This window comes from Jaculus jaculus, chromosome X (genome assembly GCF_020740685.1).
Source record: "Jaculus jaculus isolate mJacJac1 chromosome X, mJacJac1.mat.Y.cur, whole genome shotgun sequence".
Taxonomy (NCBI): domain Eukaryota; kingdom Metazoa; phylum Chordata; class Mammalia; order Rodentia; family Dipodidae; genus Jaculus; species Jaculus jaculus.
This window is the reverse complement of record NC_059125.1, coordinates 44,808,922-44,825,504: the sequence shown is the minus strand read 5'-3', so window position 1 is coordinate 44,825,504 and position 16,583 is coordinate 44,808,922. Positions and strand designations below refer to the sequence as shown.

At 39.2% G+C, this 16,583-nt stretch overlaps 1 protein-coding gene across 1 annotated transcript; it reads left to right on the top strand.

The window, feature by feature from the left end:
* Window positions 1-7,382: 7,382 nt before the first annotated feature.
* LOC101604582 (ATM interactor) lies at window positions 7,383-10,322 on the top strand. The gene is given in 3 exon segments (XM_045140572.1): window positions 7,383-7,712; window positions 7,750-8,088; window positions 8,090-10,322. Coding segments are annotated over 3 exon segments (2,463 nt in total). The 3' UTR covers window positions 9,884-10,322.
* The last annotated feature ends 6,261 nt before the right edge of the window (window positions 10,323-16,583 follow it).

Below are 16,583 nucleotides of genomic sequence, written 5' to 3'. Positions count from 1 at the left end.
TATATACATGTACATACACACAACCTTGGGTCTGGAGAGATTGCCTAGAGTTTAAAGAAGCTTTTTTGCAAAGCCTGATGCTTAGGGTTTGATTCCCTAGTACACACGACGAGTCTTTTGCACAAAATGGTTCATGCATCTGGAGTTCATTTGAAGTAGCAGGAGGCCCTGGCACACTCCTTCTAGATTATTCCAGGAGTTCTCATGACAACATTCTTCTACACAGACATGTATGTAAACCATCCTCATTCTGAGTCAGGTAGTTGGAGCAGCAGGTCTGTGGTATGTATGGGTATGGTATTTCAGATAATTTGCTAGCTTTTTTTTTTTTTCTCATCAAAAAATGGAAATGATACTACTTAAACTCATTTAACCACAATAAGTTTGGGAAGATAACAGGAAATAGCTTTGTAAATTTACCACTTGTTATTTACTGTGTTAAGCATCCTGATTTTAGCTCTCATTTCTCCCTGTTTCTTTCTAACAGACCTTCATCATCAGTTGTAGTGAATTCTAAAAAGCTGCCTACAGTCAGTGTTACCAGGCAGCAACTTCAATTGTAAGTGGAAAGTTTATAGAAACAGAAATTCTGACATCCTACCCCAGGTCTATTAAATCAGAAATATTACTGGTGGAGCCAATAATATGTATTTTAACAAGTTCTGCAATTGAATCTGAGTTACTTTGAAGTTTAGATGGCTAACTTTTAATGGTCCTGTCCATGTGTACTAGTTTACTTCACTGCAAATTCAGCCCATTGAGATTAGAAACTACATGAGAGAAGTTCAAATATCTACCTTCTGTGTCCATTAAAGCCCTGCTGAAAGATTATTTCAAGGTAAATTATTTCAACATGAGTCTGTATTGCAGTGTGAAAATAAGAATTAGCATTTTAATTTTATAAAGAAGATCATTTAGTTTCATAATATTTGCAGAAATATAGTTCATTGATCCATTTACTTTCTGCAAAATGTTGAAAACTATGTCAGAAAAGAGAGTGGAAAGTGGGGAGCTAACTGACAACTAGTTTTTAATGGTATCTGTATATTTCTGGTTTCTTTTAATATAAGACAATGGAAAACAGTATCTTCTTAATTTGTCTTTCATTGTCAAGAGGTGCCACATTGGCTCATGAGGCATATAAAAGCCATCTTTCTATTATTTTGTCCATACTGACTTCTAGGAGATTGTTCCTTTCAATGTAGGTAGGTGTCCTGTGAAGCAGCTTTAGTAATTCAATTACAGGGTCTTTTATTTTGCTTTTTATTTAACATTAATTTCCTGTTCTAAATACCATGTTGTTTTCTTTTCCCATAAGCATTTGCCCTTTAAGTGAATTTTCTTATTATTCAGTCTTTCCATTAAGGTTATGTGATAATTCAGTATGGGAAAAGAAGGCGGTACAGTTTCTCTGAGTTATAAACCACATTTTCCCTTTGATGTCTTTGAAAGATTTTCCTGAAATTCCTCTAGGTAGGAATATCAAAACGTGTTAATTGAATTGGATAATTTTTAAGTAGTTTTAAAAAATAAGATAAGTAAAGAAAAATGGGAAGACCACACTGGAACTTCCAGTTCAAGTCATTTTGAAAATATCAAGATTATTTTGTGAAAAGTTTTATAGTAATACATTCAAATTTCTCTAATTTTTCTACCTCTAAGAACTATGTGTATTGAGACAGAAAAGATTAAATGGGAGAATTAAACCTTGTCTTTATGTGTGCATGTAAGAATATATTGGCTGAGATCTTGCCTTCTAAAAATTCCTATGGGCTTTGCCCTGTATCCTTGCAACAACATCCTTTTGAGAATTCAGCTTCTGATGGTCCCTGGATTCAGTCCATTTTTTGTTGCTATAACAGGATACACGAGGATGGGTAATTTGTAAAGGAAATAGTATTATTTCATGGCTCTGGAGACTGTAAATCAAGGATAGACTGGCCACAGCAAGGATGTTATACTGACTTAGAACATGGAGAAAAAGTAGAGGAGAAAGCAACTATATGCAAAAGAAATAAGCCAGAAAAATCTACCTTGATTTCTAACAACCAGTTGTAATCATTTTATAGGCCCTACCATCTCCCAACGCCATTATATTGGGGATCAAAATTTTCATATATTTGGGACAAAAATAAACTACATTTATGTCATAACATCTTACAAGTCCAGACATAATTTTCAACATTGTATGTTCCATGTCTATAAGAGCTTCTTTGTACAGTACCAAATTATGTGACGTGAATTTTTTAATTACTAATTGATGCATTAGAGTGTCGAATAGCCTATATAGAGTATGGTGCTCCTCAACAGCAGCTATTCAATCCAATCATACATAAAACTACTATTTTTCCTATACATCTCAAATGTATGTGATATTTACCCACTAGATCATTCTGCTACTCTAATTATTTCATAGATTTTCTCAATGGTGAAAATGTTAATACTTTTACCAACGTAACATGCCAGACTTCATTCCACTTAGCATCAGCATTGAAGTCTTATTTCCAGTCAATTTGCAAGTTATCCATCTCCAAAATAACCTTCTAGAATCTTCTATATATGACCATTTACAATGTGAAGTGTCATAGGTTAGATTCCTAGAGAAATATCCTCTAATATTCTCAGATTTACACACAGTAAGGCCATTGAGGAATGTTCTTGAACAAAAACTACCTGTGTTAAAACAAAGAAAGCAAAATTAAGTACAGGGGTGGAACTATGATAAAGTTTGGAAGAAGGTATGGTGGCACATGCCTTTAGTCCCAGCACTCTGACAGCAGAGATGAGAGGCAGAGTTAGAAGGTTCACTGTTGAGTTTGAGAGTCTGAGGCCACCAGGAGATTACATAGTTAATTTCAGGTCAGCATGTGTTACAATGAGACCTTACTTAGAGAAAAAAAAAATGAATATGATAAAGATGTACCATCAGTTTCAGCTAATCCAATGAGGGAGTTCTGAGAAATACTCACATGGCCATGCTTCCACATTAACCAATCGTGAAATGTAACCTTGGATGATGGAGCATTCTCTTTCTAAGGGAAATTTACAGGCAGAGGACTGTTGTGCCTTGTTAGTAGATAACATTTTAGGAAAATAGTGGAATTATTCCCGAAACAGCATCTGGGTGGGATAGTGTAGTTCCCAGTATATTTGCAATCTACAAATTAATCTATAAATAATTAGCAAAAAATAATTTAAGTAAAACATCAGTTCATAGGAAAGGAAATTCTAAAAGAAAAAAATATGAAGAGATTCTTGAATTCATTAGAAATTGGAGTAACTAAGATTAAAGCAACAGCATATTATTTTCTTGCATCAGATAAGGTATATTTGAAAAGACAGCATTTAGTGGTGATGAGAAGACAGGGAAATAGAAAAATGTCTAAGAACATAATTGGGCAGATTGGGAAGGATTTTATAGTATTTAAATGCAAAAGAAAGTTTAATTAATTAGAGATTTAATGCAATCCCAAATGAAAACCCAGAAAATTGTTTGGGTAAATTGACAAGCTGATTCTAAAATGCATAGAGAAATGCAAACAATCAAGTTATTGAAAGGTGACTGAGAAGATCTCTCAGTGGGAAAAAGTGATAGCTATGCAGCTATGAGAAACTGAATTCAGATCCCTTGATCCAAGGTAAAGGCAGACACAGTGGTAAGCATCTGTGATCCCAGTCAAGCCAACTAGTCTGCCAGACACCCTGCCTTAAGCAGTGTGCAAGGTAAGAATCAACACATGAAGTTGTCCTCTGACCTCCATACATGTGCTGTGGCATGGAGACCGTGGCATGTGCAATAGCACTAACATGTACACACATATATACACAAAGATAAAAATAATAAGGGGAGATGGAGAGATGGCTTAGCAGTTAAGCACTTGCCTGTGAAGCCTAAGGACCCCGATTTGAGGGTCAATTCCCCAGAACCCATGTTAGCCATATGCACAAGGGTGTGCACATATCTGGAGTTCATTTGCAGTGGCTGGAAGCCCTGGTGCATCCATTCTCTCTTTCTCTCTGCCTGTTTCTCTCTCTGTCCATCGCTCTCAAATAAATAAATAAAAATAAAAATATCAAGGGGAGGGCTGGAGAGATGGCTTAGCAGTTAAGCGCTTGCCTGTGAAGCCTAAGGACCCCGGTTCGAGGCTCGGTTCCCCAGGTCCCACATTAGCTAGATGCACAAGGGGGCGCACACATCTGGAGTTCATTTGCAGTGGGTGGAGGCCCTGGCACACCTATTCTCTCCCTCTCTGTCTGTCCCTCTCAAATAAATAAATAAAAATTAAAAAATTAAACAATAAAAATAATGTCAAGAGGAATTTGAAGAATAAAACCAAGATAAATACAAAAATTGAATACAAAGTCTGTAAGCAGGGTGCCCAAGTAACCATACATGTGGTCACTCAATTTATAACAAAGGTGCAAGCCACTGCAAGGTAATGAGAACACATGGGATAGATGGGGTTTTCAGCAAATAATAATACTTCCGAGTTGGGCACGGGGTGCACACTTTAATCCCACACTCAGGATGCAGAGGTAGGAGGATTACCATGAGTTTGAGGCCACCCTGAGACTACATAGTGAATTCCAGGTCAGCCTGGGCCAGAGTGAGACCCTAACTCGAAAAACCAAAATAATAATAATAATAATAATAATAATAATAATAATAATAACATTAATAATAATAATAATAATGCTTCCATTAATTATATTGCTACATGAAAAAGCAAATTATGATTCCTACTTTGTCCTAAAACTGAAATTTAAACTACAGAAGATAAACTTACATGTAAAAGACAAAATGATAAAGTGTATAATAGAATTTTGTAAAATGAGATAAAGACATCTCTCTCTTTGACAACATAATGTCCACTTTTTGATTTTTGAGCACTCAAAACTTGGCTAGTGTGTCAGAGGAACTGAATCTTTTTTTTGTTGCTTGTGTAGATGTGTGTAATGCAGGTGTGTGTGTGTGTGTGTGTATGTATGTGTGTCATGAACATGTATGAACCCTTGTAGCACCCCATGCACTCTGGACTTTTCACTAAAATTTAAACAGCCACATGTGGCTTCCATACAGCATATTCAAATTTTAGAAGATGGCATATAAAAATATCTGTGATGACTATTTGATGTGCCAACTTAACTAGATTGAATTCCCTTTCCAGTATGTTCCAGAATAAGGATGAATAGCTATTGGTGAAATTCTTTTGCAAGAGTCAGGGACTAGAAGGGAGTGCAGCTATTTTGTGGTATACAAAGGCTATCTCCTGATTAGCCAATCAAATTTAAGGAATTTTGGAGCTGCAATTCATGTCCACCATCAACTGAGTTTTAACTTAATAAACAGATACATGACTGGGCTGCAGGCATAGGTCAGTAGCGCTGAATTTGCCTAACATGAACAACGCCTTGGAATCACAACAGTACAAAATGATAAAAAACAAACAAAACCCTAGGGCTGGGAAGATAGCTCAGTGATTACAGATGCTTCTACCAAAATCTGCTTTCCCCAGTACCCACATGAAGACAGATACACTAAGTATTGCATGCGTCAGGAGTTCATATGCAGTGGCAAGAGGCTCTGGTGCACCCATACTCTCCTTTCTTCTCTCTTTCATGCACTAATAAATAAATTATATGTATATATATGTATATATATATGTAATATATATCCATTAATATATTATAATACACTACTACTATTAAAGAACTTGCCATCAAGTAGTGGGACCACACAGTGCAGGCCATTCTAGCATAATTGCATGTTATGATTATGTGACTAAAGGTGAGGAGTACAGTGGTTTATTCTCCTCAAATTGTCCCCTTTTGTGACATCTGTGAATTAACTTTTATGGCAAATAATTATTTCCTTTTCATGAATTCTAGATCATTATGTAGCTCTCTCTAATTTTCAAATTTCATTACTCATAAGGCTACAAGCTTTTTTAAACTTGATACATGATGAGTTCAAAAACCTAGCTTTGAACACTAGCTTAGCCATTAACATGGACCACACTTGTTATTCCAATACCATGCTGAGGAGTCATCTGTTTCTCCCTTTTAACTTTAACATCTAATTAATCTTTGTATGAATGTGGTGTTCCTGATATTCAACTGCATGCCTCAGTGGTGCTAATATCAACAGAGTAACCTTGAGTGAGAAACAATTTTCACCCAATCATTTTCCAGCCCATATGCAAAGCTACAGAAAAGGAATATTTATTATCCTCTCCTATCTCACAAGGGAAGAATATCAAAAAATAATTTTGTTTCCTTAAGAGAGACTATAAACCTAGGGCATAATATATAATGAAAGGGAAATGTATTTCTGACATGATTTCAATATATCTCTGCATTCTCAGGCAGTCCTAAGAGGGTCTGAAAATATTGTTTTGTTGCCTATCATGTATGCTCAGTAAATAGGAAATAAATAAAACAAGGACCTAAATACTGAGGCATTTTAAAAATATTTGGAATTTTTACACATGCAGTATAAAAAGTCATTAATGATCCCTTAACTAAGTGGCATCCTGGGGCTCAGAAAAGGAATGCAGGTTGTCAAGAAATTGCTCTAATCAATTAAAAGACTCACAGCAATAAAAGACAACATTTCCAATGCTATGCCCCAATACTAGGGGTACAAGAAAGCAACAATAAATTAAAAATTCATAGCTCAGTGAAAATTATTTCTGATTACAAAGATAATTCAAAACTCATTAGATAACCTCAGTGAAATACTCCAAATGAACAGTTAAATTAGGAAAGGTCTTGAATGTCTTGGGTTATAATCAATGATTAATTTATATGAAGGTGTCATATGATCAGGCTTATGTTTTGAAAGATAACTCAGCTGGGATGTAGCTCAGTGGTAGAGATCTGGCTTAGCATGCATGTAACTCTGGGTTAAATCCCCACAATTGCAATAAATATTAAATAAAAAAATCCTCTACAAACGTAGTGTCTATAAAAATACCAGTTGTCCAAAAATTCCTCTAAGGAAACATGATTACAATTCAGTATTTACTTCTGATAAAACCCTTAATTAAAAAAAAAAAAACAACTTCAGGAACACACACCACATTTACACTGCTCCAGATATTATTATTCTGTACATTTCACAATGATGTAAAATCCACAAATCATTTAAATTTCACAATGACCATGGCAAAACTACTCATGTAGAGTATCATATATCCAGAACAAAGGGCTGCAGGGAGGAGATACGTGAAGTTGGAAACAACAGCTGGAGATATATCATGGAAGTTCTTGAATGTCTTGCTATAAAAGTATATATTATCATATACAGGAAAAGTAAGTCCAAATGGAAGTAAAACATGAGCATATCATCTTATTTAAGAATTATAAGGTGTGCTGCAGCGATGGCGGCGTCGGAGGCGGCGGCGGCTGGGCCCCCGGCGGCGGCGGCAGGCATCCCAGCCTCCCCGGCGACCAGGAGGGAGGCCGCCGCCGCCTCAGGCCTGTGGGGACCGTCGGATCCCCGGCTGAGAGGCAGCCGACCGCGGTCTGCAGCGGTGAGGCCACAGCCCACGGCGCCGGGGCCACCGGCCCGCGAGCTGATTCAGCCGTCCGTGAGCGAGCTGTCCTGGGCCGTGCGCACCAACATCCTGTGCACCGTGCGCGGCTGCGGCAAGATCCTGCCCAACAGCCCCGCGCTCAACATGCACCTGGTCAAGAGCCACCGGCTGCAGGTCAGAGGTTCAGTCTTCCACATGAATAACTCTGTTGGATGGCATAGTAAATCCAACAGTAAGAAAAGATTTGAAAACCGTCCCAAAATTTTACTGCTGTCCAATTGAAGGATGTCCTCGAGGTCCTGACAGACCATTTTCTCAGTTTTCTCTCGTAAAACAGCACTTTATGAAGATGCATGCAGAGAAGAAGCATAAATGCAGCAAGTGCAGCAACTCTTATGGGACTGAATGGGACTTGAAAAGACATGCAGAGGACTGTGGCAAGACCTTCCAGTGCACGTGTGGCTGTCCCTATGCCAGCAGAACAGCTCTGCAGTCTCACATCTACCGAACCGGCCATGAGATCCCTGCAGAACACAGGGATCCACCTAGTAAAAAAAAGGAAAATGGAAAACTACCTACAAAGCCAGAAGTTACCCAGAATGACCACTGAATCACTGAACGGCCAACCAACCCCTTCACCAGACACTCACAAACTAGAAGCTTCAGAGATGAAACTCATAGCATCTTTTGAAGACTCTTGCAGCTCTAATGCCAAAAAACAGAGTGTCACAACACCTCCAAGATATCCTCAGAAGTTGCTTCTGCCAAAGCCCAAAGTGGCTCTGGTTAAACTTCCAGTCATGCAGTTTTCTCCCATGTCTGTCTTTGTGCCTACAGCCGACTCTTCCGCCCAGCCTGTGGTGTTAGATGTGGATCAGGGCTCCGCTGCGAGTGCTGTGCACTTGGTGCCCTTGTCAGTAGGAACCCTGATCCTCGGCCTACATTCAGAGGCCTGCTCTCTGAAGGAGAGCCTACCTCTTCCAAAAATCATCAGTCCTGTTGTTGATCCAGTGAGTACAGGGGTTCAAGTGAACTTGGGTAAAAGTCCATCTAATCCCTTACAAGAACTAGGAAATGCATGTCAAAAGAACAGCATTACTTCAATCAATGTGCAAACGGATGTGTCCTTTGCCTCACCAAACTTGATACCTTGTGCTCCATGGCTCGGCCCTGATTCCTCTGTGTCGTCTTGTTCTCAGACTGATCTATCATTTGATTTTCAAGTGTCCCTTCCCATTAGTGTTCATACCCAGACATTAATACCCAGCACAAAGGTCACTTCATCCATAGCTGCTCAGACTGACACATTTATAGACACTTGTTTCCAGCCAGTTGGGATTTCTAGAGAAACCCAAACCAGCAGGATGCAAAGTTCCTCAAATGACCATGTACAGGTGGACCAAGGTGGATTGTGTGGAGACATCTTTGAGAGTGTCCATTCATCATATGGTGTTCCTGCAGACAACATGATGAATAGCAGCTTAGTAGCAGAGACAATAACTCATGGTTTGTTACCTCAGAATGACTCTAAGATTTTAAACCAAGTTATTGAAAAATCTGCACCCATGCTGAACTTCAGTACACAGAATAGCATGCTTCCTCCACAGAACATGACAGATAATCAGACCCAAACTATAGACTTGCTAAGTGACTTAGAAAACATCTTGTCAAGTAACCTGCCTAGTCAGACACTAGAAAACCGGACTCTTTTGTCTGACACAAATCCTGGGTCTGATACACAGCTTCCACCTGGCCCCACCCAGAACTCTGTAATTGATTTTGTTATTGAAGAGTTTCTTTCAGCCTCAAATATTCAGACTCAGACAGAAGAGAGTGAACTTAGCACCATGACCACTGAACCAGTCTTGGAATCCCTGGATATAGAAACCCAAACTGACTTCTTATTTGCAGACCCCTCTGCACAGCCCTATGGGTGCAGGGGAAACTCAAACTTCTTAGGCCTTGAGATGTTCGACACACAGACACAGACAGACTTAAACTTCTTTTTAGACAGTAGCCCTCATATGCCCCTTGGCAGCATTCTGAAACACTCCAGCTTCTCCATGAGCACCGACTCGTCTGATACAGAAACCCAAACCGAAGGAGCCTCCACTGCCAGAAGTATGCCTACTTTAGAGAGTAAGGTTCAGTTGAACAGTGCAGAAACACAGACCATGAGTTCTGGCTTTGAGACCCTGGGGAGCTAGTTCTTCACCAGCAATGAAACCCAAACAGCAATGGATGACTTCCTTCTGGCTGACCTAGCCTGGAACACGATGGAGTCTCAGTTCAGCTCTGTGGAAACCCAGACATGTCCTGAGTTGCACTCCATCTCCAACTTCTGAAGGTGGTGGTCACCTGGAGATGACACTTACTCCTTCCCAGCAGGTTTAGAGCATGGGGAACAAGGACAACAGTACTGCCTCAGGAATGTCATGAATGGTGCAGCTGTTTAGTCTCTGCAGTTCTTTGCCTTCCATACTTGTAAACATGAAGTTTGTATATAAATATGAATGTATTATACACTGTAAGATGTTGTCTAAAAATGTTTTTGTGTTGCCTGTGTTTGCTCTTCTATAGCTAGTCATTCCATCGTTGAAGTATTTCATACTGTAGAATCTATACAGCCGTTTGGGAGAAGCCAACCATACCATGTACTAGGGCGCAAATTTTGCAAATCTTCAAAATGTTTCCACAAGTGCAGCAAATTTAGGTGGCAGCACACAGACGCTTTCGGCCGCTGCATCTGCCTGGGCACTCCTGCGTGCAGGCACACTGCTTTTCTGACTTAAACGCTGAGGGAAACTACAGCTGCTTTAGCTTTTATAGCACCTTTCTTGAAATCTTTGCTTTCCTTTCACATGCACTGTAATCACTGCCACCTTGAGCATGTGGTCCTTTCCTCGCAGAGGGTGGCTGCTTTGCCATTTGTGCAGGAGCCACAGCGCTTAGTGTGAGTAGCCATCCTGGTAACAGCAAGGCATCTGAACATGAGCGTGGGTGTTCATCCTGGGCTGCTTCCTGCTTTGTAAAAAGTTTTCCTCTGCTTTCTCACCGTCACTGCTCAGAAGACTGCTATGACCAAATATATCAGTTTCCCCAGGCCAGCCTCCAGAGCTTCTGACTAGCTATAAACTGGGATTCCTGAGGATCCCCCCACCCCCGCCTTGAGTTCAATTAATTTAGTAAAGCCGCTCACAGAACTCAGGGAAACAGATACTGCAAAGTATATGGCATGTGGGCAGGGGCACAGGGCTTCCACTTCCTCTAGGCACACCCATCACCCTCCAGGGACCTATGCATGTTGAGCTATATAGAAACCCTCCAAACCCAATTTTTTGGAGGTTTATGGGAGCTTCGTTAATGGGCACAATTAATTAAATCACTAGCTGTGATCAACTTAACCTTCAGCCCCTCTCCTGTCCCTGAAGTTTGGGGTATAGAACTAAGAAAATACCTGATCATACCTGATCTTGTGACTAATCCTCATCCTGAAGCTACCTAGGGCCACCAGCCAACAGTAACATCATCAGTATATAAGCACAAATGTCTATTCTCCATATTACAAGGATCTTAGGAGTTGTATGCTAGGGAAGAAGCCCAAATACATATTTCCATATATCATATCCCTCTTGCTCTCCACAGCAGGCCAGTGGACTACAGAGTTGGTTCCCATAATCTACCTACAGGCTGTATCTAAGCTCATCCCTGTTGTTAAAAAGGAAACAGTAGAAGCCAGATGTGGTGGCACATGCCTTTAGACCCAGTACTTGGGAGGCAGAGGTAGGAGGATTGCTATGAGTTCAAGGCCAACCTGAGTCTTAATTCCAGGTTAGCCTGGGCTAGAGCAAGACCCTACCTCTAAAAACAAAAAATAAAAGGAAAACGTGGGAAGAGGAAAGGAAATTACTGCCCAACATCCATATTCAATGCTTTGCACTTTCAAGCTTGATAGGACAAGTGTGTTCTGTAATTAAAGTGACTTTGTTGAATTTTAAAAATTGCTTTGGTCTAGCCAGGATATTTATCTGTGCCTTGAGGCTATCAATCATAGAATAGATCCATTTAAAGTATGGTGTTCTGCATTTTGTTGTGATACCAAACATTCTTTATAGAAAAAGAAGTGATGCCGGGCGTGGTGGCACATGCCTTTAATCCCAGCACTCGGGAGGCAGAGGTAGGAGGATTGCCATGAGTTCAAGGCCACCCTGAGACTCCATAGTGAATTCCAGGTCAGCCTGGGCTAGAGTGAGACCCTACCTCAAAAAAAAACCAAAAAAAAAAAAAGAGGTGAAAACCTTACTTCAATAATCAAGAACATTTGCTGAGAGGAGAGCCAGGTGAAGCACAGGTTGAGGGTTCTCTGCTCAGCTTGCAGGGAAGTAAGTTCAGCGCGGCCTGTGAGTTTTTTACCTCACGTGCTGTTGTTTCCATGGTGCATGCTTGTGCTGCTGGAGGCTGAGTCCTCAGAACCTAAGACATCTAATGATCATTACATCGTGGTGTTGCTGCTAATGCGTATCCCATACATCTGTGAAAGACTTGGGAATGGGTGAATAACACATCCAGGCAGATGAAAGCCCATAAACACTGACTTTGGGCACAGCTGCCTAGGAATATGGGTCTCAGAACAAACATAAAGCCTTAACTTAGATTTTCATTGCTTTGGAATTGTCACTGCCTTAATGTTCAAAGTCTTTTGAAGGCCTCCTAGTAGAGGAGGGATGCATGTTTGTCTGTGGCTTTGTGTAAATAGGCATGCAGTAATCTGTGGCTTTAAATTTGTTTCCGTGGCAATGCTATAGTTATTTACAGGAACAAAAATGGAGCATGTAATTGTTCCTCATGTACAAGAACTGTTCCCACAGTACCTTAGTCACCTGAAATGTCCTAAGTTTATTCATGAAAACTGAAATTTGGTGATTAAAAGGAAGCTAGAACTCTCTAAAAAAAAAAAAAAGAATTATAAGTCCATCAAATGAAAATGCCAAATGAATATTGCTTTAGATACCGCCTGATTTTTTTTTCACTGTGCTGTGGATAGAACCCAAGGTCCCTGTATATGCTTTCTCTGAGTTACAACCCTAGTGTTTGCAAAGGCATATAATAAAATTTAACCTATATGGTTGGTGTACTCATGAATGTCTTTAATCCTGGCACTCAGGAGACAGAGGTGGGAGGATCTCTCTTAGTTCATGGCCAGCCTAAGACTACATAGTGAATTCCTGGTCAGCCTGGGCTATAGCAAGACCCTACCTCAAAAATAATTAACCTCTTGTACTTATTAAGTCCTTGATTAAATCAAATGATGGAAATAATAAAACAGTACCAATATAATTGATGATATATTGTTTGTACTATTTTTTATATTCTAAAGATATCTTATTGTATTATACTGTATAATTAAACTATCTGTATTAAATTGATTATGAAGCAAGCAGTGTTTTTTTAAGCAATTTTTCATACTTTAGCATATGTTAATGAACTTAATTATGACAAATCCCTATAAAGTGTTGATTGCCATGATATTCAGATGAGGAAATTGATGTCAAATGTATAAAAGTTCCTTATTCAAGGCCGCATAGCAATTAAGTAACAGAGTGAGAATTCAAACCAAGACAAGTCTTTATATGCATCCCAAACTAAAGGCTAACATAATGTTTCATAATGAGAAGCTTAATAATTTCCCATTAAACTAGAAACAGGGCAAGGGTACTTATTTTCAATAAAAATATATATTAAGTTCCATATTAGTCATACATACATCCCATAGTCAATACAAATAAAGATAATAAAATACAAACAGAATAAGAAATAAATATTGCAAAGGAAAAGTAGGTAAAATTCAAATTTTGTAAAATATTTTTGAAAACTTAAGCAATGAGAAAAGTCAGAAATGAAGCTACTCACAATTTTTTTAAACAATATACAAAAATATTATCTATTATTACAAAAATTCTACTAAGAATATCCAAACTGTCAGTGCTTTTTCAGCATAGATCACCAGAAATAACTATAGTTGAGCAAATTGCGTTTATCACTCATTGCAATGAGAGAGAGAATCATGAGAGGCTATCTCAGTAAAGGATATTAAGAAAGGATTTATAGGATTTGGGCTTTTTGCCTGGTCCTTTGGTGACAGAGTTCGAGGGGGCCTTTGCTTAGGATTATGTTCTCTTAGGAAATACAGCAATTCTGTGATCATTTAATATATCTCCAGAAAGAAGGAAGATTAGAATGAGGGCAAAGCTCTAATTGGTAAACAACACAAAAAAGATAACCAAGAAACATACAGCAGCCACTCATGAGATGCTGGCTTGGTTTTAAGATATGGCAATTTCTGTTTATATATCCATTCTGATTACACGGTGCTCTCGCATGTGTCTCCATCCATCAGTGTTTCAGAATGATACTGGCTTATATTGATATCGTGTTGAAGGGGAGTGAAAAATTTACCACTATCCTCTTAGGACTTTATCAGCTGAGCCTGACAATTATATTGACACAAGATAAATTAGCAAGAGAACAGTTACACATTTGACACGACACAGGAGGATTCATAAGGCAATGAACACCCAAAGAAGTGCTAAAGCCTATATGCTTTTTATATTAAGTTGAACAAGGGAGAAGATTACAGTAAATTAATGGCTCTGAGACTAAGCCTTCTTTTCAAAGGAATATTTGTTTACAATTCTCTAAGTCTCAGCTTCTCATTCTTTCCTTTTGCTGTAGGAAATACACCTTTCATTTTGTGGGGTTTACCTTTCACTTTTAGGAAGAAAAAAATAAGGCCAAAGTGCCCTTCTTACACATGTTATTTGCCTATATGTCTCTTACCTCAAAATAAATCTTATTTCAAAGTGGTGCAGTTTGGCATGATATATTTTGCAACCCTTCATATAAAGTTGTTTCAGTTTTGTTTTGCTTTGAGCTTTTGTTGTGTGGCAAGCACCAGGCCACTTCCCAGATATTAGAGATGCTGTCACCATTTTCAAAAGGAATAAAAATATCTTACAGACAATCCCATTCTACAAATTAGTTCAGATGTGAGTAGGCAGGCATAATGAAACATGCTTATAATTTCAGTTCTCTGTGGGCTGAGGCAAGAGGATCACAAGCTCAAGGCCAAAGAGTAAGCTATGCTTATTTCTCTCCTACAAGAATGCATAATGGATACCTCAACAAGGAGGGGCCAATGGGGAGGGGGTATGTCACGGATGAGCCTAATAATGGTACCAAACTGCCTGTATTTGCTGAATAGAAAACTAATAAAAAATGCAAAAAAAAAAAAAAAAAGAATGCATACTGGAGGTAGAGAGTGTTTCTCCAGCCCAGGACTATCTTAGCAGTTAAGCATGCCCAACAGAGAGGCAGTGGCAAAGCACAGCTCAGACCCAGTTACTGTGACACTCAGGGAGCCTGTGCAGGTATAGAAGGTGAGAACATGGCCAGATTATCCTTGTCTCTAAGCTGGTCAGAGCAAGAGAGCCAGTCCATGCTCAACTAAGTCTACTGGAGGTAGGAAGATACATGGCAGTCTTGTACAAACACCTCATACAGGAGTATGGATTATGAAAAGTTTACTATCACAGTCTTCCCATCCATGCCATTGTACCCAACATATTTCTTCTTTTGTTTTTTGACGTAAGGTCTCTAGCCCAGGCTGATCCTGAATTCAGTATTAGTCTCCGCCTGGCCTCAAACTCACGGCAATGCTCCTACCTAAGCCTCCAAAGTGCTGGGATTAAAGGCATACAATACCACAGTCAGCATTCAACATAAATACAGAATTTTGCTACTGCTGCTGATTACCCACCTGAACTCAATGGTAAATCATATTGCTGAAGATATAGCATATTTTGTTTGTGGGCTATGAAGAAATCAAGCTGTGACTGAACTAAAATCTTCCTCCCTGCTATCTTTTGTATTGCCAGAAAGTGCTTTGTATGTTTTGAGGGATAATTGTCCCAATCAGTCATACACAGATGGAGACCCTGAATGCTGCACTACTAACATGATAGGCAAAGTGTGCTCACTGGTTGAATAGTGGCACAACTGTTCTGGGTGTAGCCAACTGCTTTCTTATTGGATATAAAACCTACTCCACAGGAGGGAATTCATATCTGGTACTCTAAGTCTGATACTGGAGAGAAGGCCATAAGGTTTAGTGGGGAAGCTTCTGTTGTCCCTTTGTTAAATGATCATGATATGTCTGTAAATTCCATTATATACATTTATGTTTATACCAATATATTATTGCTGTCATCTTTGGCTAGGGAAACATCTCTTTTTTTGCAGTGGGAAGCTGTTATTGCAGAGACTCATTAACTGGACAAAGCACCACAAATAAATGTCTATTGAAAGCTTGCTCTTCCAAAGCTCATTGCAGACCACCGCAGAAGTACAAAAAAATGTAAGAGTCAGAGGATGAGGAGTGCTGTGGAATGCTGCTCTTAAAGCATGACATGGCCTTTGGCTTCTTCAACTCTCAGCTACTTAATACCTACAGGAGACCTGCACTATATTTGGTCTGTTAACATTCCATTATAGGGAGGTAGGGAGTATTCATGAGGCCCTATCCTTTCCTGTGTATATAAAAGAACTTAATGGTTTCTGAAAGAGATATTTTCTTCAGTGGTGTCATCACTGGCATGTTGTTTCTGCTCTTGTAAATAACTCTCACCTATAATCCGGTAAGTAATTTTAATTCCATTCATTGGCTCACCAACCTAGACTTGAATAAAATTGTTAGCTTGACTAACACTGGTGACATGTATGAGGCAAATAGTTTTTTGGGGAATTTTTGCAGAAGAAGTGGGCAGGGTTGAGGTAGGCTCTTGCTGTAGTGCAGGCTGACCTGGAATCACTATGTAGTCTCAGGCTGGCCTCTAACTCCCACTGATCCCTCTACTTCAGCTTCCCTAGTTCTGGGATTAAAGGTGTGTGCCACCAAACCCAACCCAAGATTTTTTTTTTTTAATCCAGTAGAAGTTCATACAACCCCTATCTTCACCTAAAAAGAAAATCTTACAGTGGTTATAAGAA